This window comes from Podarcis erhardii (genome assembly GCF_964252035.2).
Source record: "Podarcis erhardii genome assembly, chromosome: 3".
Taxonomy (NCBI): Eukaryota; Metazoa; Chordata; class Lepidosauria; order Squamata; family Lacertidae; genus Podarcis; species Podarcis erhardii.
Genome location: NC_138507.1, coordinates 22,141,618 through 22,168,718, shown reverse-complemented (window position 1 = coordinate 22,168,718; position 27,101 = coordinate 22,141,618). Strand labels below are relative to the sequence as shown.

General features: G+C 42.9%; 1 protein-coding gene across 2 annotated transcripts in view; it reads left to right on the top strand.

The window, feature by feature from the left end:
- Positions 1 to 6,010: 6,010 nt before the first annotated feature.
- AGPAT5 (1-acylglycerol-3-phosphate O-acyltransferase 5) overlaps positions 6,011 to 27,101 on the top strand; it is a 30,941-nt gene continuing 9,850 nt past the window's right edge. Inside the window, exons 1-6 of one of the 2 annotated variants that reach the window (XM_081857326.1) lie at positions 6,011 to 6,109; positions 6,420 to 6,657; positions 10,547 to 10,616; positions 12,179 to 12,294; positions 19,650 to 19,739; positions 21,700 to 21,790. In XM_081857326.1, coding sequence (XP_081713452.1) covers positions 6,439 to 6,657; positions 10,547 to 10,616; positions 12,179 to 12,294; positions 19,650 to 19,739; positions 21,700 to 21,790 — 586 coding nt within the window. In that variant the 5' untranslated portion in view covers positions 6,011 to 6,109; positions 6,420 to 6,438. Of the gene's footprint in view, positions 6,110 to 6,134; positions 6,658 to 10,546; positions 10,617 to 12,178; positions 12,295 to 19,649; positions 19,740 to 21,699; positions 21,791 to 27,101 lie in introns of those variants that run through there. The other variant, XM_081857325.1, reaches the window with a different exon arrangement.

Sequence of the window (27,101 nt, the reverse complement as noted above, 5' to 3'; positions counted from 1 at the left end):
AAAAGAAATTACATTTGTTGGTTGACTAGTCATCAGCATATGATGAATCTATTTCTTATTAGATTATACCACAGTGATATTTTAAAGTATTTTTCTGTTTTCTGCTGTTTTCATCTGAACGTGAATGGGTAGAGGTTGAAAGAGATTCTTAAAACACTTTAGACAAGGCCTTTGAGCCATAAATTGAACTTCACCTATTTCCTTTATGACACCAGAATAAATTTTATGCTCTTATCACCCCTGCAACTTTTCCTGAAGATTGTTTAAATATTGATAGTTGAATATTGATGGGAATCATCCAGCAAACGTACGGGGTTCTATCCCAGCAAACAGCATTCCCTAAATCACCATCCATGGAAAATTCCTCAGAATATACAGGTAAAAAAGCATATTTGTTGCTGTATCTTTTCTACAATGAAGCTGTATTTTATTTGGGCAAGCCAGAGAAGTGTAAACTTCTCATTACTGCTATTCAACAGATAAAGTGGAGTCACCCCAAAAATGTTTTCCATGATCCACAAAACTGTTTTTCTTTTTCTTTTTTCTTTTTTCTTTCTTTTTTTTGGGAGGGGTATGCAAATATTTGTTCTTCAGAGATGATCCTCTTTCCTAGAGCTTCTCAGATGGCACTTCTCCAACATTTTTTTTGTCTGAGCTCCCCTCTTTGGGTAGAATTCAGTAGGCTGGTTTGTTACTGATTTTATTTTAATTTCCAAGCTTTACACTACATGCTGATGACTGGTAGCCACGTGAATGAAGTAATGACACCAGAAATGTTAAGAGGTGGCATGAAATAATATCTATGGCAGTCCCAACTTCAGTAAAAAAAAAAAATACTCTTAGGTGGGTACAACAATCCATAAAACAAAACTACAAAAAAATGTCAGCAGAAGTGTGGGAATGTTCAGGGAGGCAGGAGAGGATATATTGTTTAATAATATCCTCCCTAACTTGCGTTAGCAAGTTATATAACTTAGTTTTCCATTCCCCTTTTAAACGCGCAGCGGTTAGCTTGTTGCAAGCTTGTTTAAGCTTATCAAGATTAGATTCCTGGTCATTTCCCCTTTTATCCCTCCGAAAAGAATAGACACAACACAATCTTGTGTAAAGTATACAGTGGTACCTCGGGTTAAGTACTTAATTCATTCCGGAGGTCCGTTCTTAACCTGAAACTGTTCTTAACCTGAAGCACCTCTTTAGCTAATGGGGCCTCCTGCTGCTGCTGCACCGCCGGAGCACGATTTCCGTTCTCATCCTGAAGCAAAGTTCTTAACCTGAAGCACTATTCCTGGGTTAGCGGAGTCTATAACCTGAAGCGTATGTAACCTGAGGTACCACTGTATATAAAAGAAGTTTACTCACACATTCAGTTCACAGATGGATCTCTGAAGGCACTTCGTTATGGAGTATATACATGTGGAAGCTATCCCATATGGGAATAGTCCCTTTGTCCTCTGTTGGCTGAAAGCCAACACAGCACCTCTAGCTAAAAAGCTGTTGCTCCTACAATGGACAAAATGAAATAGACGGTGTGTGCCTGTCCTTTTGTGTTACCTGGGCAGGTAAAGTCACACCCACCTTTAGTCACATGCAAAAGGAAGTATGTCCCAGTCAGGAGGAAAGTTTTCTACTGACTGGACCAAACATTCCCTGCAAGTTCACTCTAGGAAAACAAGGAATGCTGTACTTGACTGCTATCTATGTATCACATCCCACATGAAGTAGAATAAAACAGCAGGCTAAAAACAAGACTGCTGTTTTACAAAAAGATGTAACTCAGTGGCAGAGCATCTGGCATCACCAGAAAGGACTGGGAGGGACCTTGTCTGAAACCCTGGACAGCCATTGTCACTCAATGGACAACACTGAGCTAGGTGGACCAATGGTCTCTCTCCATATGTTCCCATGCCTGGGTCTGGGCCAAAAGGAAGACAGGCTTATTGGGAACGGCATTCCATTCCTTTTTGCCGTAGCCAAAAAAGACGGTATCAAAAAGTAGCAACAGGTACTACTTCATGCAACATATAGTCGAACTATGAAACTCACTCCCCCACAAGGCAGGGATGGCCAACAATTTGAATGGCTTTAAAAGAGGACTAGACGATTTCATGGAGAGGGGTATCAATGGCTGCTAGCCCTGGTGTCTCTGCTCTGCCTGCACAGATAGAGACAGAAATGCTTCCGAATACAGTGGTACCTCAGGAATTACTTTTATAATGAAATGATTTTAGAATGTTGTACTGTTTTATTGTTGTTAGCCGCCCTGAGCCTGGCTTCGGCTGGGGAGGGCGGATATAAATAAATATTATTATTATTATTATTATTATTATTATTATTATTATTATTACCTCAGGTTAAGTACTTAATTCGTTCCAGAGGTCCGTACTGAACCTGAAACTGTTCTTAACCTGAAGCACCACTTTAGCTAATGGGGCCTCCCGCTGCTGCCGCGCCGCCGGAGCACGATTTCTGTTCTCATCCTGAAGCAAAGTTCTTAACCTGAGGTACTATTTCTGGGTTAGCGGAGTGTGTAACCTGAAGCGTATGTAACCTGAGGTACCACTGTACCAGTTGCTGGAAACCATGGGAGGGGAGAGTGCTCTTGCGCTCATGCCCACAGGTTCTTGCAGGAAATGATGGAGCTCCTGGTACCCATTTCAAACATGAACAGATGCTTCCAATTTTCCTCCTAATTCCACACCTGAAATCACATTTTCTAGTCTTCATGGTAGTCTGGTATTTTAGATTTCCCCACAACTTGGAACAATATAATAACAGTAACAACAACAATAATTTTATTATTTATACCCCGCCCATCTGGCTGGGTTTCCCCAGCCACTCTGGGTGGCTTCCAGAAGAATACAAAAACATAATAAAACGTCAAATGTTTAAAAACTTCCCGATGCACCTGTGTCCCTGGCAAGAGATAAGAAAACAGCCACATGTGCTGAACCTTGAGTCAGTCCCTTTTATAGGAGCATAGCATTTTGAATACAGGCTTGCTCTTTTGAGACAAAGAAGGACAAAAAGTGCTGAGGCATAGTAGAATTGTTCCTTTTTGTTACCATCTCTATACAGTAGCCTAAAGTACAGTATGTGCTTCTAAACATTACACCATAAACAGAGTGCATTCCCAGAGCAGCTTCCCATGCTTGGTCCAGCAATGAATGTTGGATAATAATTAAAAAAAAAAAAAAAATCCTATATGCCAGAATACAGTTGCTGGAGTGGAAAGGAGGCAAAGCAGAATGCTTTATCTGTTGAGTTTATGCCTGTCTCTCAGCTTGTTAATGGCACCGTAAATGCTGTGGGTTAAACCACAGAGCCTAGGACTTGCTGATCAGACGGTCGGCAGTTCGAATCCCCGCGACGGGGTGAATTCCTGTTGCTCGGTCCCTGCTCCTGCCAACCTAGCAGTTTGAAAGCACGAAGTGCAAGTAGATAAATAGGTACTGCTCCGGCGGGAAGGTAAACGGCGTTTCTGTGCACTGCTCTGGTTCGCCAGAAGCAGCTTAGTCATGTTGGCCACATGACCCGGAAGCTGTACACTGGCTCCCTCGGCCAATAAAGCGAGATGAGCGCCGCAACCCCAGAGTCAGTCACGACTGGACCTAATGATCAGGGGTCCCTTTACCTTTACCTTTTTAAACCTGCCAGAAAATGAAACCTAAGTTCAAACTCCTGTCGAGTTATGGATCTCCAGTATAGATACCTTGGATCACCATGCGCAAATCTCTCTCCTACCTTGCATGACTTGGGGGGGGGGATACTTACAGTTGGTATTCTAATTTATCTTGAGCTCTTATGAGGGAAAATAAAAGGTAAGGAAATTATGAGAGAGAAATGCCGCGCTGGTCTATAATAGCAAGGCAAAAAGTGGCGCCATGGTACAATTGCTTCTAGAAGCTTCAGTCTACACGAGGGATGAGTGACCCATAGTGTCCCAGATACTGATGGGCTACATCTCCCATCATCCTCAGCATTGGCCAGTGAGATTTTGAATGCCAATCCCATCCCTGGTCTACACAACTGAGACTATCAAAACTACTACAATCCAAGCAACTGTCTGTCAGCAGTGTCCTTGTCAGGACATTTCCTGAATTTTTCTCTTGCATGACTGATTCATCTATCTTATGCAGCGCTTCCACAAAGGACTGCAGGACAGTGTATTTGAGCGTTTCCCCAATTTAGCCTCATAGCCTTGTTGATGTGTAGATCCTTCACACCACTTGCTATCCGGTCCTTTTAACTTGAGGTGACAGGGTCCGAACATGGGACCTTTTGCATCCAAAGTATGTGCTTTACTATTATCCCTCCCCAACATTACCCATTAAGCTTTATGGCCAAGGGCAAACTTAAAAACACAGGTCTCCTCTGTAGAAAAACCAACATTCTGTCCACAGCAAATGGTTTTTGCAAGTGCTCGGCCAAATGAGACATCTATGTGAGCTTTACAGCACCATTAGTGTTTGCAATACCAACTTACAGTCCATGGATAGTAAGCACATAATCAAGTCCCTTATCATTTCTTGCATTTATATCCTGATCTATTCTGTGGACTCAGTGCAGCTTATAGCTGTTCCTCCCCCCCCCTCTCTCTCTATATAATGTTTATTAAATTTTCAATTATACATCTCAAAATAAACATTTTACATACTGTTAAATATCCAACAACCTCCCTCCTTCTCCTTCCACGGTTCATTCTGTTTGTCTTTTGTTCCTGCAATATTTTACTATAACCATTTTATTCAGTTCTCCACTTTTACATCACTCAAGATTAACGACACTGCTGATTTTATCTTAATAAAACTTGACTTCCTTCCCTCTCTTTCTGCAGTTCCTTAAGTTTATTTTTTAATATCTTCCACATATCCAAATTAACTTAATTTGCTCATTTATTAATCTACTTTAAATATATACCCTTATAAAAATGTAGGTTATTACAATAATCCTGCCAATGTTCTTTTACGTTTACAATTCATCTGTCAATATTCCATAAACCATTTCTATTCTTTTATTGAAATGTGGTGTATAAACGCACTGTTAACGAAGCAGCAACTAACAAAATAAAATAATAATAATAATAATAATAATCTAAACAAAGGGCCGGATTTAGGTTTGATGAGGCCTAAGCTACTGAAGGTAATGGGGCCCTTTATATGTCCAGCTGTCCTTTGTCAACAACAAATCGTCACTGTTTTTGTGTTGAATATATGCTATATGGCAATTTATGAAGCTAATAAGTATCTAAAGCCATTTGCACATGTTGCCATGCAACCAGTCCATGCAGAATGTAGGCACCCTATATATAAAGGTAAAGGTAAAGGGACCCCTGACCATTAGGTCTAGTCGTGGCCGACTCTGGGGTTGCGGTGCTCATCTCGCTTTATTGGCCGAGGGAGCCGGTGTACAGCTTCAGGGTCATGTGGCCAGCATGACTAAGCTGCTTCTGGCGAACCAGAGCAGCGCATGGAAAGACCGTTTACCTTCCCGTCAGAGCCGTACCTATTTATCTACTTGCACTTTGACGTGCTTTCGAACAGTGCCACCCTATATATAGAAATGAGCAAACCAGTGATATTTTAGGGAGCAGGTGGAGCCCATTGCTTACATCCTAGGAGCCTACACAACACAAAACACTGTTGCCGTATGTAGGTTTTACTTTATTTGTTTTCTATCTTATATTTTGGAAATTGGTACATCCAGTTTTGTTTTTTCTTTTAAAAAGTTTGGGGTCCCCAAGAGAGTGGGGCCCTAAGCTTTGGCTTGCTTAGCTTATAAGTAATTCCGGCGCGCTTAACAGCAAAAAAAGACTAACGAATTAATGCGGCGTTTGGAATCTGCAAAACATTGACAGGAGGAGCAATTAAAAAAGATAATGAGCTAAGCCCTACGGGCGCCTTTACGCGCGCCTTTTCCCTGGCGGGCACGAGAGGCGAGAAGCGAGAGCGAGGCGGGGAGAGGCTCGCCTCCTCCGGGCAGGCGGGCGGAGCAAGCCTTGGCCAACCCCCGGAAGTCTCCGGCGAAGCGGAGGCGGAGCTGCCTCGTCGCCGGCGCCCTTCTCCTCCTCGGTGCGGGGCCAAGAGGCACGGGGGGGGGGGGCGGGCAGGTGAGGGCTTCGCGTGCGCTTCCCCAGCCGGAGGAGGAGCTGCCGGTGCTGGCTGCTCCTGGCTTCTCCGCTGCGCCCTCCCAGGCTGCTTCCTGCCTGGGCCACCCGCGGGCCATGCGGCCGAGCTGCGGAGCCCTCCTCTTCCTCCTCCCCCTCGGCGGCGGCGGCGGCGGCGCCTGCAGGCTGCGAGGCGTGAGAAGAGGCGCCTCCTCCTCCTCCTCCTCCTCCTTCATGTGCTAGCGGCGTCGCGAAGCCCAGGAGCCGCATCTTCATTTCTTCTTTCTTTCTCCCTCCCTTTTTTTAAAGTCAGCCCAACTCTGGCCGGGAAGATGCTGCTGTCGCTGGTTCTGCACACCTACTCCATGCGCTACGTGCTGCCCACCGCCCTGATGATGGGCACCGCGCCCACCTACGTGCTGGCCTGGGGCGCCTGGCGCCTGCTCTCCACGCTGCTCCCCGCGCGCGTCTACCACCAGGTGGATGACCGGCTGTACACCCTCTACCAGAGCATGGTGCTCTTCTTCTTCGAGAACTACACCGGCGTGCAGGTCAGGGCGGCTGCTGCTGGGGGCGGGGGGGGGGGCTGGCGGAGGCGCCACGCCTCCTTAGGGGGGGGGCTGGGGAGATAGGAACCCACCCCCCACGTCACCTTTCTCCCCCTACTTCTCCACCACCTCGCATCTCTGGATGCCAAGCCGGAGAGGGACTCGGGCAACTGGGCTACAGGTGGGCGAGCGGAGGCAGGGGCTGCGCCTTCCTCGCTGCGCTCTCTCTCCCTCTCCCTCTTCCCAGCAGAGAAGGGGTTGCCCCCTCGGTTTGCTCACCTTCCCAGGCTCTGGGTGGCCTCGCAGGTGGGAGCGATCCTTCCCTGTCAGCGCTGGGGCTCTGCCTACTTCCTCGATGCTGATAACACCTAGGTTGAGTACAGCACAGTTAAGGTTGTGCACAGCAAGCCTAATTTGCACTGGGGAGCCAGCAGTTTCCTTCCGGGAGGGTGGGGGGAGAGGGACCCTGATTGGTAGTCACATTCGACCTGTGGAACGCCTTCCCACCAGATGTCAAGGAAATAAACAACTACAGTGGTACCTCAGGTTACATGCGCTTCAGGTTACAGACTCCGCTAACCCAGAAATAGTACCTCGGGTTAAGAACTTTGCTTCAGGACGAGAACAGAAATTGCACGGTGGCAGCAGGAGGCCCCATTAGCTAAAGTGGTGCTTCAGGTTAAGAACGGACCTCCAGGACGAATTAAGTACTTAACCCAAGGTACCACTGTATCTGACTTTCAGAGGGCATCTGAAGGCGTATAGGGAAGCTTTTAATGTTTGGTGTTTTTTTGTTGGGAGCTGCCTGGAGTGGCTGGGCTAACCCAGTCAGATGGGCGGCATATAAATAACAAAGGTGGCACAGTTGGTCTAGTCTTGCTTGTAACTCTGGTTCCCAGAAAGAGGTGATCTACCAGAGGCGGTGGCTGCTCCTAGCAGTGTCTGCCTCTCCACCATAGCTTATCTGCCATACCCCTTTGAGTGGCACGTTCAGTCTGATGCACCCAGCCTTTGCTGCTGTCCCATTGTGACGGTGCACTTCTGCCGTTCCTTTCTGGCTAGTACATCACTCGGAGGGTGAGTGATCGAGGAAGAGAGGTAGCTGTAAGGAACAGCCCTGCCTCGACTTGCTCTCCGCTCTCTGTGGGTGGTAGAGCAGGGAGGAATCTCTGCCTGTTGAACCCAGTTCCAGGTTGCACAACCTAGAGAGGCTGGCAAGCAAGCAGGTGAGAAATGAGCAGAGGTAGCAAGGAGCAACAGTCAGCTCTTCCTTTCCACCTCCATGCCTGGGCAGGGCTCTATTCTTAGCACAGAGGGAGGGCAGTTGAATGAGGATTGCTGGTGCTCTTTTGCAAAGGCCACTGTTTACCCACGTTGGTAGGTGACCAGGTGAACAAACAGTATCTGTATTGGCAACCTTTGCCTTTTTCCAGCAAAACCTCCACCTCTCTAGGGTTAAAGGGGAGGAGCAGACTCTTCTACCCCAGCAGAGTCCGAGCCTTCCAAGATTAAATCCTGCCAACCTTGGCGGTTGTCAACCTTGGCTTTTAAAAATAAGAGATTTGACAGGGTATCTTTAGGGCAAGTGCATGTAGTTTCATTGGAGATCTGGAAGTGATAACTTTTTTTGGCTGCCAAAACATCTGAGGGCCGAACCTCAAGGATCGCCTCTCCCCATATAAACCGACAAGGACCCTGCAATCATCACCTGAGGCCCTTTACTTGTGTGCCTCCAGAAGAGGCCCAAAGCGTAACAACATGAGAATGGGCCTTTTCTGCAGTGTTTCCCTGCTTGTGGAAGCTCGCCTGGCACTTTCATTATATATCTTTAGACGCCAGGGAAAAACATTCCTCTTCCCGCAGGCCTTTGGCTAATTAAACATCTAATTAAATCTAACATCTAATTAAATCTTAAATTGGGCTGGGGCCCAGGGATATTGTTTCTGTTTATTATTATTATTATTATTTTATATATTTTTATGTTTTTGTAAATCGCCCTGTGATCTTTGGATGAAGGGCACTATATTAATTTAAGAAATACATAAAAATAAAATAATAATACAATACATTTAAACAAACAAGCAAACAAAAATCTTTTGAGATGAATGCTAAATGGGATGGCAGTATCCTGATCTTTGGACATGCCAGTTTAGAAGCCAGTTCCAAGGAAGCCTGTAGTTGGCCAATTGTATTTAGGCAAATGTTTTCAAGATCAACTGTTCATTTCAGCACTGTTGGCAGCAAGCAGATGTTTCAAACTAAGGGTACCAAACTGATGTTAGATGGTCCTTTCATTGAGTATGCTTGACTAAACTCGTCATCTAGAGGTCAAAGACTTCTGCATCCTGTTAACCTTTTCAGTTTTGTGCTTAAAGTACTTTCATCACTTTCTCTTCATTCATGAGCTAATGTTTTCCTGTTTCCTCCCCTGCCACTTCTATCTTTATGCTGATAGTCAAATAAAAACCCAACCCTCTCTCACTTGTGTACCCTACCTCAATCAGGTTGTGTTAAGAAAAATATATTTTACATATTTGGATCGTGTTTGCTTCATAAATATGCATACATGTATGCTACTAATTCCACAGGAAGATTGGGAGAGTGTGCTAAAGGGGTTTCCATCTTTTAAAAGGGATTTCAAAGATGGAAGCTGGGTCTCTGTTTAAAGCATAATACATGCCCTCACATGAAATAATTCCATTATTTTCACATGTTGGTTCTTGAACTGATTAGTTACTGATTGTTATATAGAAACACTTAAGACAATGTCTGCTTCCATCTTTTTACTGTTGCTTCAATGGGTATTGCATATGACTTTTGCTGTAATTGTATTTTTTTTTTTTTTTTGTAAGCTGCTTTGAGATTCACTGGAATAAATAGCAGCTTAGAAATACTATGAATCAAATCAGTATTAAGACTTTACCTGAACTGCACTAGCATGAACATGTCATGATTTTGCAGGATAAACTTTTTCTCTCTCCTCTCATCGTAAAAGAATGATTGCATGTAAGAGTACACTTTTATAAGCCAATTTAGTTGTACATCCCTTCAGTTTCATAGTCTCAGGTGAACGCTTGTTATACATGGTCATTCTGACTTCAGTAAAGTGCTACAGAATCATAGAATCATAGAGTTGGAAGAGACCACAAGGGCCATCGAGTCCAACCCCCTGCCAAGCAAGAAACACCATCAGAGCACTCCTGACATATGGTTGTCAAGCCTCTGCTTAAAGACCTCCAAAGAAGGAGACTCCACCACACTCCTTGGCAGCAAATTCCACTGTTGAACAGCTCTTACTGTCAGGAAGTTCTTCCTAATATTTAGGTGCAATCTTCTTTCTTGTAGTTTGGATCCATTGCTCCGTGTCCACTTCTCTGGAGCAGCAGAAAACAACCTTTCTCCCTCCTCTATGTGACATCCTTTTATATATTTGAACATGGCTATCATATCACCCCTTAACCTCATCTTCTCCAGGCTAAACATGCCCAGCTCCCTTAGCCGTTCCTCATAAGGCATCGTTTCCAGGCCTTTGACCATTTTGGTTGCCCTCCTCTGAACACGTTCCAGTTTGTCAGTGTCCTTGAACTGTGGTGCCCAGAACTGGACACAGTACTCCAGGTGAGGTCTGACCAGAGCAGAATACAGTGGCACTATTACTTCCCTTGATCAAGCAGCAGCTAACAAAATAAAATAATAATCTAAACAAAGGGCCGTAAAGTCATGGGTCGATTAATTTGGGGCATCAAGGTGAAAGAAAGTGAAAAGGTAGTCCTGTCATAATGTGGGAATTGTTAAATCTTCTCTCTCAAGGGTTTAAATAAAATAAAGTTTGATCCTAGCTTTTGTTGGTGTTCTTCAGGCTGTTAAATCAAGTACCTTTTTTCTTTCCTAGATAATTCTGTATGGCGATCTGCCAAAAAATAAGGAGAATGTGGTATATATATCAAATCATCAGTGTACAGGTTTGTATGCAATTTCCTTACCTGTAAGAGTTTTTTAATTAAATAATTATTAAAAGCAAAAACAAAAAGTGTTAATATAACCACTGAGAATGAAATTCTCTAGATATAGATACTTGGGATTGCATGTTAAGATTAAATAAACAAAAATACACGGTATGATCCTGATAGATGAGCAGGATAATGGGTCTTTTAAGCTGTTTCTTTGCAAAACAGCCCCCACATGCTTCCTAACAAGGTGCCCCGAATTTGGAAGTGCTTTTGAACCAACACAAACAGTTGTATCCAATGGCGGCTCTTGCACAGAGCAAGACACCCATTGGCTTTTTCCAGTCCTGCTAATGGCAGTCCACTGAAATGCCACCCCTAAGCTTGGGAGGAACCAATGGAAGAAGGTATTGTAATGCTCCAGAGGGATGCAGTAGGATTGGTGAAAAATGGGGGGGGGGGGTTGGGTTCTGCCTTTCATGAGCAAAAGTGATTTCCACTGGAAATCTGCGTACAGTGTTCAGTTTTAATTGTGTGCTGCTCATTTTTTGCCAAGTGTCTTAATATCTGTTTTGAACTTTTGCTGATTGGCAAATTATATTACGCCACTTTTCCGTGTATAAGACAATTTTTAAAATTATAAATTAATGTTTGAGCGATTCTCAGCAATCCCCCCCCCCAAAAAAAGCTCAGCAACTCTCAACTCTTTTGTAAATTTGGAGTCCCCCCAAAATAGGGGTCGTCTTATACATGGGGGCGCATTATACATGAAAAAATGTGGTAAATACTGGAACTGGAAATACTGGGGGGTGATTTCAAGAAGTCCCATTAATTCTAGTTCTTCTGATTCTGGTTTTAAGGGCACACTACTTAACATGAGGGGACGCGGGTGGCGCTGTGGGTAAAAGCCTCAGTGCCTAGGACTTGCCGATCAAAAGGTCGGCGATTCGAATCCCCGCGGTGGGGTTCTCCTGTCGCTCGGTCCCAGCGCCTGCCAACCTAGCAGTTCGAAAGCAAGTAGATAAATAGGGACCGCTTACTAGCGGTAAGATAAACGGCGTTCTGTGTGCTGCGCTGGTGCTGGCTCGCCAGATGCAGCTTGTCACGCTGGCCACGTGACCCGGAAGTGTCTGCGGACAGCGCTGGCTCCCGGCCTCTAGAGTGAGATGAGTGCACAACCCTAGAGTCTGTCAAGACTGGCCCGTACAGGCAGGGGTACCTTTACCTTTACCTTTACTTAACATGAAGGTTCGTTTTCTGGTTCGTTGTCTGTTGAGTCAGTGTTTCTCACCAGATCCTTCAAGATATGCATCTATTCTGTGTTGGCAGGAGATTAAAAGTTATGTAGTGGTATTATGCAAACAGTACAAGCTTTGTTTAAAAAATGAAGAAATGTGTGCTAAAATACTAGAGAGTAATAGGAATATGATTGTGGAAAGAACTTACCTTGCATTGCCACTGACCACAGTTCATCTTTCATGCTCATAAGCACCAGACGAGCATTAAATAATGTTGGGAAGGATTTTGACATTAGCCTAGGGACATAAATGTTTGAGTTTTGTTTGTTTGTTTTGCAGTTGACTGGATTATAGCAGATATGTTGGCCGTCAGGCAAAATGCTCTGGGACATGTTCGATATGTTTTGAAAGACGGGTTAAAGTGGCTTCCTTTATACGGGTGGTATTTTTCTCAGGTAAATTCTAATCCTTTCTCCACATCACATGAAATAACTAGTACTTTCTGCTAAATTTTGACATGCCTCAATCCTGGGCATGTTTACTTGGAAGTAAATCCCATTTATTTCAGTAAAACTTAGTCCCAAGTACTGTAAGGCATGCTTGAAGTCATGTCCATGCAATGATTCTGTCTTGATAATGTGTTTTTGTTTCGTATTTGAAACAGAATAGTGAAACTTCAACTCTTCCTAGTTAGCAGATTTTATCTTTTAGGGTTAGGAGGGTATCTTTGGCTCTCCAGTCAGGTGTTAAGCAAACTAAAAGTAACTCACTGAACTTGGGACAACGCCCGCTAAGATGCAAAAACCGCCTGTCTGTGCCCTACACAATTAACAGTGCAATTCTGGCATTTATTTATTTATTTATTTATTAGAAGTAAGTGACATGGAGTTCTCAGGTAAGTGGGTCCAAGATGAACCCTAAGACAATTTCGTACGTACTGAATTGAGTCCCACTGAATTCAGTGGTGTTGACTTCTTAGTAACCATATATAGGATTGCACTTGAAACATTTATCCTTTAGTTAAATTACTTACATATTTCAATCTGGCTTTAATCACATTTAGTCCTGTGTTTGACTCAGTGCATGGACTGTGTTTATTTATGGGATAATATCCTTGCTGTTGCACATATTCATAACATGTTAGCAAAATTGGGTTGTGTTTCCAAAGAAAGCAAGAATAATTTGATAGATGTCTGCATATGCTAAAATTCACTGAATTGTGGCTTTTATGTCTTTGTCACCATGAAGTTTCTGATTAAAAAAAAAAAACCAAGTAGCCCTTTTATGTCAATGACTTGATTTAGATATGTTCTTATATTTTCTTATTCTCTTTCCTTTTTGCTTTTTTGCTCCTCTAGTTGAGCTTCATATGGATTTTATCCTAGTAGGCTATCAGGGTGATCTAGTGAGCTGTGTTCCATTAGACACAATAGTTGAAATTCAGAAGATCTTTGGGAGACAAGGGGTAGTGTTTCTCACTAGGTGAGTGTGGTTCCATATCTAAACTCGTGCCATATATTTTTAGCAGAGAGAGATAAGAGCTATAATGACAGTTTTCCACTTCTCTGCATATGGTCCCATAATTCACATCTTGTGTCCCGAAAGTCACAAGATGTTGGTTCGCAGATGCAAAAACACAAGCTGCATAGCACATACCTCCATTTTTCGAACGCCACTCTATACAATCACTTTAAATGAATGAACCCCTTCTATATTTGGAGTAAATCTGGAGTTGCTTTCTGCTGCCAGGTGGGGATGAGGGGTAGAATTTTCATACATTAGTTTCTTGTAGGTTCCCCTTTGTCATTCGTTCAGACTAGGGCTGCTAGACATCTGAACGTTACCGGGATTTCAAATGCGGAATTGACGTCTGGGGGAGGGGGGATTTCCGAAAGGTGGCACTTTGTCCTGGATCTTAGGCAAATCAATCGGAAAATACGGCAACTCTAGTTCAGACCGGGTAGTGACTGATCTTCCATGGTTGTGCTGCCATAGAAAATATTAATTATCAGGGTGAGTTGTGTTTTGCCAAATCCAATGTATGAAATGGCCACCATAAGAATCCCTTCAAATGTTACTGCTTCTGTATGAAGACCACTCAAAAAGTTGGGAGTAGATCCCTGGAGGGATCCAGCCTGATCTATGTGGTCAGTAAACTGGGATTATTCATATGGTCACCCTGGTGGTAAGTAACCGTACACATGTTACAGTTCCCCCATGGAATCCTTTTTTTGGTTGCCTTCTCTTAAGAACCACAATGTTTGACTCAGACCTACAAGTTTGGTGCATGGAAAATAGGTTCCCCCTGGAGGAAGCTTTCAATTGCTCTTCATGGCTGTTGCTTCTGTGGTAAAAGCTCACCCTGCGTGTTCATAAACAATATGTGACTGCTCATTGAGTGTGTCACCATGTGGGTTGAAAAGCTTGAGAAATAAGATTGGCTGTTTTTCTCCATAGCAATAAGTTTAAAAACAAAACAAAAAACTTCTCACAGACATAAGAAAATTGACTCCTCTGTATGACAAGCGCTGCAGAGAATGATTTTGCAAATCATTCCCACATGGTTGTTAGTTGGTATGCGCCAGCATTGATCTAGCAGGTACACTGAGAGAAAAATGGACCTTTGGTACCTCATGGTAAACAATATGGCATGAACTGCAGTCATTTACTTGCTGGTGTACAAATCAGGCCTTGAGTTGAACCAGTGAAGTTGTTTTCCTTTGGCATAAGGACAAGGAAGGACAGCATTGTTTTCCCTTGTTTCTCAATACAGGTGCTGTAATCCTGTCCAATTTATCTGTTTCACTCCAGAGATAATTGAGCGATTTGCAGATTTTTTAAAATCTTGCAATAAAACCCAAAAACTAAATAGTCCCACAAATCCTCGAACTGCTTTAATAGTTCATAGGTTTTCCCCAAAGAATTCTGAGAACTGTAGTTTTAGGTCCTCACAGACCTAAAATTCCCAGCATCCTTAACAAACTACAGCTCCAAGGATATAGTTCCCCACCTTTTCTTGTCCATGCCCCATACCTAAGCATCTCTAAAATCCTGACCCCCCCCCCCCCCGTGACATATAATTCTTATTATTCAAAGAGTGAACTCCTGTTTACGTGGAGGAAGCTAAAAGGCCATTAACTTGGTCTAACTCATTCTCAAATTGCCCCCCTTGAAAATCAAACTGCCCCCCTGTGGGGCCTGTGCCCCACGTTGGGAACCACAGCTTTAGAGGAATTCATGTGCTTTAAATGTATGGTGTGTTTATGACCTCTGGAAGTGGTTTTCAGGACAGCCTGTGGCTATGTATTTCATCTTCAGGCTGAGACCAAATTGTCATCCTCCTCCTTGGTCTGTAGCTGTGTGATAACAGATTATTTCATCAGAATAATGCTCTTGTTGTTTTCTGGAAGGGAAGAGGCAGCAAATTAGCAACGCAAGAAGAGCCCTCCTGGATCAGGCCGAAGGCCTGTTTAGTCCAGAATTCAGTTTCCCACAGGAAACAGCCAGCAGTTGTTGGTTTTCTTGCCAGTGGCTATCACCAGACTGAAAATGCCCATTCCTGGAGCTTCCTCTCCTCTTCTCCTCTCTTGTGCAACCACAGTAAATAATTCTACTTGCTGTCATTTTAGGATAGGTATTTTGTTTACTCCCCATAGTTGTTCAAGATCATTCATCCGCAGTTTTCCCAGTTAACTTCCAAAAAATACTAGTCTGCCGAGCAGTCTTATTCCCACGGATGATGAGGAGATAAAAAGCTGGGTTTTCCTTTAGATCAGCAGTCCTCAACCTGTGGGTCCCCAGATGTTGTTGGACTACAACTCCCATCATCCCTGAGCTCTGGCCTTGCTAGCTAGGGGTGATGGGAGTTGTAGTTCAACAACATCTGGGGACCCACAGGCTGAGAAAGGCAGCTTTAGATCATGGGTTGTGGGTGCTTTTCATTCAGTGGACACCTTGGCCAACAATCAGTGTCGCAAATCACATCTGCAAATTATGGCACTTAAAGGTATTTAAGGGGAAATTCTATTGATAAGGATATGCAAAGTATATGGAGTCAGTTGGCAGGTATAATTTTATTTTTTTTAATTCTCCCTGACATGCCAAATGGTACAAGAACAAAACAAAAAACCACTTCCTCCTCTTCCTGTTGATACTGTGTTGGTGATGTCACTCGCGCTCCACTAAAACTTTCCAGTGACAATTAATTACAGAATTGTGATGGAATGCATATTTCCTACCTCAGATAAACATCCTGTTGTGGAATATATGTGTGTAGGATCTGAGTATGTAGAAAGCAGAACACAACTTTAAGGAAAACACGCTAGTAAACACTTCTGTATGCTTCCTCCCCAAGCACAAAACACACTCTTAAAGCATTAGAGAATAACTATGAAAAAGCTAATAAGGTATTTATCAGCTTCTTGGAAATGTATTCTAACAGTCTGTTGATTCTCAGTTTAATGTTGATTCCCAGAAAAGTCCTACATACACAACACAGTGCGGTGAAGTGAACATGTATGTAGATAAAAAGTAATAGCTTAAAATGTGGCAGAAAAATATCACCTGATCCACCTGACTCTATAGAAAACTGATCTTTCAGTTGCAAACATTTTTACTTGGAAGGAAGGCCTGGGGATTTCAGTGGAATTTAGAACTTGAAAACATGTAGTAACTTCATCAGAGGTGATGGTTTTAACATTTTCCTTTGTGAGATATGTTATAGCTCCCTGTAATTATTTTGTTTCAACCCTCTACTTCTTGTTATTACATGCTTTACCCTATAGCTGGTCAAGCCCATTTATAATAAGTTTCCTATATTAAAAGTTAGGGTTGTGTTTGGCAAAGTCATACTTAGAGTAAATCAATGGACGTGATAAACTTAAGTCCTTTGATTTCAGTGGGTCTGCTCTGAGTTTGACTTAATCAGATACAATCCAGTATTGTATGTGTGCCTGTTGCTTTTCTCTTGAGTAGGCATTGCATGCTGAGCCAGCTGTCTTTGTTTTGCAGACAAGGGCTGCTGAATGCTTTGAATGCAGTTGGCCAAGGTTGAAATTAGGGAACAAAGCGATAAAGTGATTAAACATTAGCAGCTTTTCATCTTAATTGACTGTAATAGTCATTTTATTACTTGTATGTGACACCTGAGGTCTGCTATAATCCTGATTCTGAGGCAATCCCTCTTGTATTCTCTACACCAGCCTTTCTCAAGCTTGGGTCCCCAAATGTTGTTGGACTGCAACTCCCATCATTCCTAGCTAGCAGAACCAGTGATGATTGGAGTTGAAGTCCAACAATATTTGGCAACCCAAAGTTGGGAAAAGCTACTACGTACTATTCAGGCCACATCTATGTCCAGTTCTGGGTGCTGTAATTTTAAGAAAGACATTGACAAATTGCAGCATCTCTAGAGGATGGTTGCCAAGATGTTGAGGGATAAGAATTCCAGTTTATTTGAGGCACAGTTGAAAGAATTGAGTATATTCAAACTAGAGAAGACCACAGTGAGTCGTGATAGCTGTCTTCAAATACCTGAAGGGCTATCATGCAGAAGATAAAGCAGTTTTGTTCTCTGTTGCGCTGTTCTCTGTTGTACTGTACCAGCAGGCTAGGGAATAGAATCCTTTAATGCCATACTTGAAACGTAACTCTTTTTTTGTTAACTTGGCACAATAGGACATTTTATTAATTAACTGTTATGCATGGATGTGTTCATGAATTCATTACAACTGCTTCTTTTAAGTCAAGGCATCTGGTATTAATTGAAGCCATCGGCCTTTCCCTTTCCTTCTCTCTCCTTTCCATTTTGTGCTTGTGGAACCAGTTCAAGAATTAGCCAATATATCTGCAGTTCTGAAAATGGGTTGCATTCAACTAAGCACTAAATAGTGCTTTGCACAAATAGAACAGCTTCTCCTTATTCCCCCCGCCCCCCATGCCTCACCCCTAAATCTGTTCTGGATTTTCTCCCTCCCCTAATCTTCCAGAGCAGATTTGAGAGAGGATAACCCAGGCTGGGGATGGAAGGTGGAGTACAGATGGAGTCCCATTGCACATTCATAAGTTATTTTACACTCTTGCATTTATTTAGTTGCTTACTGCCCACTGGTTTAAAATACTTTTAGCTCATATAGTGCCCCCTTTTTTGGTTTTATTTCATTGTAAGCATGTCTAGAAACATAACTGTGGGTGTGTTCAAAGGTGGGTTGCTTGGTTCAACAGCATTTTGTAGTGTGACTATGCATGCATCTAGCTCGGGTCGGCAACCTAAGGTCCATGGGCCACAAGCGGCCCATGGGGATTATTTAACCGGCCCATGGACCCCCGCCACCTGCTCGGTTGGCTCCCGTGGCCTTCCACAACACTGGCTGGCTTCCCATTGGCTGCAGGAAGCTCCTGCAGCCAATGGGAAGCTGCGTACGCCTCCTCTGTGCCAGAAGGAGTGCCGGAAATAGCGTTTGCGCATGAGTGCGCACACTCTGGCCCATTGTGGCCTCTGTGGGACCGTGAAACGGCCCAAGCCACAAAAGCTTTGCCGACCCCTGATCTAGCTGATATTATTTGCTTTGTATTCCATTGGGGGAGGGGGAAATACCATACTTAAATGACTTTTTCTTGGAACGTTTGATTAATCTCCATATAGAATTGGCTGTGCTTTTAGAAGAATATAACCTAGGTGTAGTTCATGAAGCACAACTGGAAAGTGTGCTCCCATTTACGCTCCATCTGCACTCTACATTTAACGTAGTATTACAGTCATACCTCTAGTTGCGTTAGGTTCACGTTGCATTTTTTTCTGGTTACGAACACGGCATACCCGTAAGTGTTTACTTCCGGGTTTGCCACTATGCACAGGAGCGATCCGTGCACTTTGTGCATGCGCAGGAGCGATCTATCGCGTCACATGCAGAAGCGGTGCTCCACTTACAGACTTTTTGGGGTGTGAACGGCACCCCAGAACGGATCACGTCCGTAAGTAAAGGTACCACTGTACTTTATCCCGAGAGTTGCAGCTTGTTAAGGGTGCTGAGAGTTCCTAGGAAACCCCCATTCCCCCTCACAGAACCACATTTCCCATAGTTCCCTGAGAAGAGGGATTGGCTATTAAGCCACTCTGAGAATTGCAGTTCTGTGAGGGGACTCGGGGTCTCCTAGCAACTCTCAGCACCCTTAACAAACTACACATCCCAGGATTCTTTGAGGCAAGCCATGACTGTTAAAGTGCAGGTGCGGCATTAGACAAAGCAAAGCTGAGGAGTTTAGCATTTTGACTTATGCTAGACTTATTTGTCCATCTAGCCCAATATCAACTATTTTGACTGGTAACAGCCCTCCAGGATTTCACCCTGGTAATGGATCCTTTTAACTGAACCTTCCAGGGATTGAACCTGGGATTTTCTGTATGTAAATTATCCATAGTCCTTCACCTTAGCAAATGGCAACACAGCCTCTCTGCTTATCCCTCAGCTCCCTGTCAGTGTCCCAGTTCTTCTATTACTTTCCTGCTTTCTCTCTCTGGAGCACTCCTCCTTCTTCACGAGACACTGAATATCACCAATGAATTTTAGCTCTTTAATATCCTTGCTACAGTTTCACCTGTAGCAGTTTAAGCTGTTGTGTTCATATGGACACAAATGTGAAACGAGTTTTGCGTTAAGTGTAATAACAGGTCTTTTTAGAGGGACCTTATTTTTATCTATTTTTTAAGAAATTGGCATTTCTAATTTCATGTTTTTTAGAGTATTGAAAATCTGTGTACTTTGTTTCATAAACTATTGTCATCAGTATATTTTCTTTCTTTCTTTGCTAGCATGGAGGAGTCTATGTGAAACGAAGTGCCAAATTTAATGAAAGGAAAATGAGGAACAAGTTGCAATCCCAGATAAAGGCTGGAACTCCAGTAAGATTATATATTTCCTATGTGTGTTTTATAATGCCATAAAAATGAAAGTGACAAGAATGCTTGTCTCATATGTTGCCCCAGATGCATGGCTCACCTTTCTTCCCCCTGCTGAACAGATGAGTGGCTCGATTGGCTTGTTCGTTCATTTGTCTGTTGGTTGGTTGGTTTATACACCATGTGGATGCCAAAATGGCTTCCAGCATGGAGGAATCTTACGTTTGCGCGTCGAGGTCCCCAAAACACCACAAATAAGAAAAAAAATGACACTTGATTTTTGTTTAAGGTTTTTGGCATAATTTTGGCCACAACTTTATTAAAAATACAGCAATATGAGTGGTTGCTTAGGCATTGGTAGCGACTAACTGACCCCGCACGGGGACAGCTCTGACATTCGCACGCCCCGCAAAGTCAGAAAGGGTAAGTCACCTGGGGAGAGAGACGGGACTGGGAACCATGCCTCACCTCTCCCCAGAATGCTCCCAGGGGCTCTTTCGTGGCCCTAGTCCCTTGCCAGGGGGTTTGGACAAAAGCATGGGGAGCCCCTGGGTTCCTTTAACAGAAAACCCTTGCAGCAGCAGCATTTTGGAGGGGCAGGCACCACCAATGCTTACCCCTCCACCAACCAATTCCCAAACCAATGCCTAACCGCAACCTTACAAGTTGTGACGACTTGCTACGCAGTAGACAAAAACCAAATGGCACCAGCCAATCAGCCAAATGGACAAAATTCCTATCACGCCCCTGCCCCAAAGCAGACGACCCTATGACAGGCATAGCAAGGTCAAGCAAACAGCCTAACATTAGGGAAGGGAGGGCGGGTGATCCGAAGCACGCAGCGAAAGAGGAAGCTCGTCACTGCATGCAGTGTATTTAACAAACAGGGCTGTCAATCAATAAATGTCAACATATAAATCTCCCCAGTAACAGCCTGCCCCTGCTTAAAGATGGCCAAACTCTTTTGCCCAGCAACAGTGAAGTGTCTTGTCAGCCCCCACTGCAACACGTGCTCTCCATGAGGGAGAACACACTTTGCCTTACACACTTCCGTTTTCTGTGAACGGATGTCTTCCACGTGGTTAGTAGATAGCACTGTACCCTCCCAGAAAACTCTTGGTGTCAGAATATAAAACCTATTTCTGCAGTATCAACTTTCTCTGAATTAGGGCTGGTGGTTGTTGCTGTTTTTGCAAAGTAAATAATGCTTCTATTGCTCAGCTAATATGAAGTTTCATATAGGCTAAAAAAGGAGGTGATTGCTATCATAACTCCCAATAGAGTGTCATGTGGATGCTCAGTCTTACAGCTTACCTGGAACCTTGTAACCGAGTGTTCATCATACCCACCAAAGCATCAGTTTTTGCATGTTGGGATCAGGAAGAAATCAGCAGCATTCCTTCCTTCCTTCCTTGTCAGCTGAGTGTCATACAAAAGATAGCATGTTCTCTTTGCTTGCCAATACCTATAGCTGTCACACACCAAACAAGGTTTGCTAGCCAGGGCTGTTAGGTTAATTTGTTCTAGTTGAGAAGGCATCTTGTATTTCTTGGTCTTTGTATTATTTAAAGTTGCAGTACATTCAGTTGCAACTGGTTAGGGATCTCTGGACAGGATATAAAGAGAGAGAGATTTGCTCACTAAACTGTGTTGGTTTACTTTCTCTGACTTGAACCATTTAGTATGTTCTTACACACAATTTTTGTTGCTTCTGCTGCTTAATTTTTCCTTGAAAATTCGGATTCCTTGAATATCAAGATTGCTCATCTTAACTGAAAACGACTGTTATTGCATATCTTTATAAACATGTCCTCTGTGTTTTATTCAATCCACTTCTCCCCTCCCCATTGCGCACACACATACTATGCACACATACTTTGCTGTCATACTGTAGCTTAGAGATCATGTTGTGATGCTTCCTTTTTTAAAAAATTGTGCATATAAATATTTTTTAATTCCACAGATGTATCTTGTGATTTTTCCAGAGGGAACACGGTACAACCCAGAACTACCAAAAACCATTGCAGATAGTCAATCATATGCTGATAAGGCAGGTAAGGTGAATTTCAAAGAATTTTGAGAAGCAGGAAACTTTGAACAGATAACATTCACTGTTGTGTAGACACAGCCCTACAGTTTAAGGATCACCAAGGAGAAAGGGACATTAGTTGAAAAAGAGTGAGGCTTGACCATAGGTGGGGGCTGAATCTACACATAAAAGATAACATGTGTGGTCTTAGTGTTTGTTCCTTTTCATTGGTACTGCAGGTAGCATTAATGTTTAAAGTATAGTCAAACAGGGAAACTTTTCACAAGTATGTCCTTTGAAAGATTCATTGCAAGCGAACTGTACTTGCATGCAATAAATATTGTGCCCACGCAATTCCTCTGGCATGAGCTTTGCAGAGAACGCAATGTCATTGAAAGCCGATTGAAGTCTGAACACTGTCTGTCCTTCTGGACGATGAAGGAAAGAACACCTTGAAAGCTACAACTAGTGTTTATTGTAGTAAACAATAATAAATACATAGATTACTATATACAGTGATACCTCTGGTTACGTACTTAATTCGTTCCGGAGGTCTGTTCTTAACCTGAAACTGTTCTTAACCTGAAGCACCACTTTAGCTAATGGGGCCTCGCACTGCTGCCGCACGATTTCTGTTCTCATCCTGAAGCAAAGTTCTTAACCCAATGCACTATTTCTGGGTTAGCGGAGTCTGTAACCTGAAGCGTATGTAACCCGATGTACCATTGTACAGATACAGAGTATTAACAGCATGTACACTCTCTCAGCAAACTGCCATTAACCAGTCCCTCACACTATAACCACCACAGACAGAGAGACTCTCTCAGAACACAGGCATATACGTATAGCTGCTCTGTTACAGTATAACACTGATTGGCTGAGCGCTCTGCCAAGAATATCTCACATGTCCGTGTGCACACATAGCAGAAGCCCTGTGCAAGGACTTCCCCTTGTGGAACGGGGCTTCCCCCGCTGCACCCCCTGAAATTTGCTCATGAGGAGATTTGTTCTACCTCGCAAGCTGAAATTCTTACACAGACAAAACATTTATCATAGTGCAGCATTGAATTACACCCAAAGAACTTAGAGTAAACATTTTAAAATGCAATTTGCCAGGCATTTTTGGGTGACTACGCTCCTTTTTAGAAGCTTAAATACAGTGAATATTTTCTCGCTTCTGAATATTGTTAACAGTCTTGGATGCTTTCGTTGAGATTCCTGCATTGCAAAGGGTTAGAATCCCTTCCAGTTCTGTGATTCTATGATATATTAATATTATTATTTGCTGCGCTTATTAGTTACTTATTTAATGAAAAGTAAACTCAGATGAATATAAACTGGACCAGGTTTTCCTGTAACAAATTCATGCACTTTGGTAGTTCAGAAAACAAGGTTCAACTTTCCAGGCAACAAACCTGCTACTTGACGTCTTTGTACTCTGAGTACATAAAGGTTTAGCTGCAAGTCTGATAATCATGTATCGGTTTCAAGGATCACCATCTAGTTGGCAAGGCAAGAGGCCAGGCTCTCTTATCTTTTTAATTTTTCTGCAGTTGTAACATTCAGCCTAACAGTACAAGCTTTGTACTACAGAGCTTCGTTGCTCTTCACTTAGAATTTATTTCCAAGTGGAAAGAAATTGGAGCAACAGTGGCTGGTTATCGGACTTCCTTTCCTAGTCTAAACACAATAAAGCATTCAGAAACTTTTAATTGCTACAGAATTACTGCTGCTAGCGTTTTGGCTGGGTTTAGGCTTTGAGAACATACTAAACCATTTTTTTGTCCTGTATTGAATGCTAATTGGCTTCTGGGCTCAAATCAAGGTGCTAATTTGACTTTTTAAAGCCAACTGCATTGCGACCTGGATACCTTGGGTGTCTCATTTTTCTGCTTTGTTTTGTCTTGAACACACTGTTCAGGATCTGAGTTCTTGCTGCAGGTTCCACTAGCCTTCTTTTAATGATATGTACTACTTTAATGACTGGCACTTGTTTGAATTTGTTCTCTTATGTTTTACTATTACATGTTCTTATGTGAGCCACCTTGAATCCACCTTGTGGGAAAGAACCATTTTTAATACATAGGCAAATCTGGTGGTTCACAAGGCTACATCACAGACGAAATAACATTAGGAATAAATATGAATATCAAGGTAAAACTTATTCAAACAGAAGCAAATAAACAACAGAATGTTTTGAGAGCCTCCATTTAGAACACCAAAAATTAAATGCTTAGTTCTCAACAACATGTTTGGTAATCTTGCCAGTTATTATGAAGGCACAGAGCTCTGTTAAAATTCACAGACAGCTTTCTGGGTCATGTGGTCAGCATGACTAAACCGCTTCTGGCGCAATGGGACATGGTGACAGAAACCAGAGCGCACAGAAATGCCGTTTACCTTCCTGCAACAGCAGTACCTATTTATCTACTTGCACTGGTGTGCTTTCAAACTGCTAGGTTGGTAGGAGCTGGGACAGAGCAATGGGAGCTCACCCTGTCGCGGGGATTCGAACCGCCAACCTTCCGATCGGCAAGCCCAAGAAGCTCGGTGGTTTAGGCCACAGCACCACTCGCGTCCCTTACAAGTATTATTTAGCAACATGGCAAGACTCAATATTTAGGCTTGGGGGGGGGGGTGATATCTACTTGTTTCCACCCACCAAGCACCCTTCAGAGCAGACATGGGGGGTTGCAGGGGCAGGAGAGGAAAGGGAATTCCTGTCAAACAATTGGACATGGGTTCCTAAAATAATAAGCAGATGTTCATGGTAGTCAGTGCTTACTGCCAAATCAGGCTTGTAATTTGACTAGCACTTTGACGCATGTCCTGAACAGCAGTCCCATTCTTGCATCATACATCTGGAAGGCCACAAGGGATTCAGATATGTATGTGCTAAAGTTGCAAACCTGTTCTTTGCAAGTGAGGTACATATTTTTCCTTGGTTATGCTGACCATTCACCTTCCTAGCCATTTTCACATGTGGTTTTTTTGTGTTATTTTGTGGATGTTTTATCGAAAGCTTGGGGCAATATTAGCCGAACTGAATGCTTGGTAATAAAAACAATTGCTGTCATAACACTGCGTCCGGCACACATGGGCTGGAACAACATCTCGGCAACACAAACACCGTGGCACTTTTGATACAAAATTCACATGCTAAAAAGCTGTGTTAGGTTTCAAAATATTTGCATAGTCTTGTATTGAATAAGTAAACATTTCTGGAATGGCTGCAATGGACCTGACATCAGTGTTGTCCTTGGTTGTAACAAGTGTTGAAGGAATACAGTTTGGTGGAAGCAGTAAAAAGAGAAAAAGAGAAATATTGTTTGCAGGAAAGTTGGTTAAGAGATGCAGCACATTCCTGTTGGTGTAGAAAATGAACTGTCTTTTAACTACTCTGTAAATGGAGGATTTGAAGCAACCCTCTTTTATTCCAGTTACTTTGTATGTAGTAGAATCATTGGAGCACTGAGCTGTAACCTAATATATCATGCTCACAGTCATGTTGTCAGATTATTATTTTTTACACAAAATAAGGGCAAGACTGAGACCTCCCTATTATTTTAATATTGATTTTGGATGGTGGCATTTTGTTAACAGCAGGATACTGGAATTCCAGTTAATGTTTCCAAAAATAAAATCAGGCTGTCTCTTCTTTAACTAAGGAACTTTTGTCTTGCTTTAGTTCACATTTTAAATTATTTCGTTTTCCTCTTGTTGAACAGGTTTTATTCCTCTCAGTTGCATTATGTTGTTTTATGTTTCAATATTGTGCTATAGTTCTAAACATGTTATGTATTCTGCCATGAACTCCATTTTCCGATGAAGATGGCACCTCATAATTTTTTAAAGGAACGTGATTGTGAGATTCATTGTAAGATCCTTTTGTACAAGAACTTGCAACTTACCAAAAGTAAATCTCTTTATTATAAATGCATAATAGGAATTTAGAGATTTACGTATTTCTGCTGCATATTAACATGGTTTAAATAATCTGAGAGTAACATATGAACCATAGTTTTGCTTGGAAGCAAAACTTAACCAAATAGGGCAAAATCTTTGAGGGCATGTAATTTAATTTAGGATGAAATGAGCCAACTGATAACTAAGCCCACCCAACTATCAGGACTCATCTGGGTTTACCCTTGAGCTACTCAATTGAACCTGGTTGCGGAAAACTGATGGAAGCAGTTGAATAGCCAATGTCCACAGCAGCTGTTTTTGGACGTGATAGTAGTTATGCGTAAGGATTAGGGCAAACCTTGACATTAGGAAGCCCTAACTTACAGGCTACAGTTTATCTAGTGTTCCCCATAGGCTGAAAGCTTATAAAAGGCAGACTTCAAATACTGACCTCTTAAGACTTGAGGAATACATGAACATATTGTGCAAGCTGGGAATACTGTTATTTTCCCATGGCTTTCTAGTGGGGGGAATATTAAGGTCACCATTTTTATCTATGCAGTACGGTGTACCATGGATATGTGTGCTTGACAATCTTTGAAATTCTTTCACCTAGAATTCAATTTGCTTAAGTTGCTCTTGAAATTTGATCTAAGCAGTGGCTTTCATTTTGTTTTTCTATGCGGGTTCTTTTGGTGCTTAGCTAGTGATCCTTGATGGCAGGTGGGCTTCAATGAAGCAATGACTTGTTTGCCACAACCAATGTTTCCACCTTTGGTATGCAGAACAGTGTTGGATACAATTTGTGTGTGGAATAAGTAAGACGCTGTGCGTCTTAGGATGCTGTTGCTGAGGCCCAGCAGGCCTGGCCGCACCCTCCATGAACTCTGTGTCTAACCTAGAACATGTCCTCCCAGAATCCTCTGCAGTGCCCAACAATTCTGTGGGAAATTGTATTAGGGTTCCCGGGCAAACAGTTCCTTGAAGTAGAAAGTTTTCAATACACCGGCCTTGTTCACGCATAACTTGAATCCAAGCCATGATTTAGTGTGAACGAGCAACTTCCAAGAAAGAGATTGTGGTTACTTTGCCCCCCTTTTGGCCTGTCCCTGTTTGCTGCTCCTTTTGTCTTAAAATATTGTCTGGATCTGAACTTGTGGTTGAGCTCTCTGAAACCAAATATGACTTCTAAACTGTAGGGCAAATCTTGGTTACGGCTTGTGGTTTGTCTTGGGAGGGCTAAACCATGAGCCCAGCTTCAGACGATGCAGTAAGCCAAACCATGTCATGTCCTAGAGCAGGGATGGCCAACAGTTCAATCGCGATCTACTGGTAGACCCCCGGGAGGTTTTGGTACATCGCGGTCGATCGCTGGTTCCCTTTCCTCAGTGGTGGTAAAATAGAATCGGGCCCCACCCCCTCACCCCATC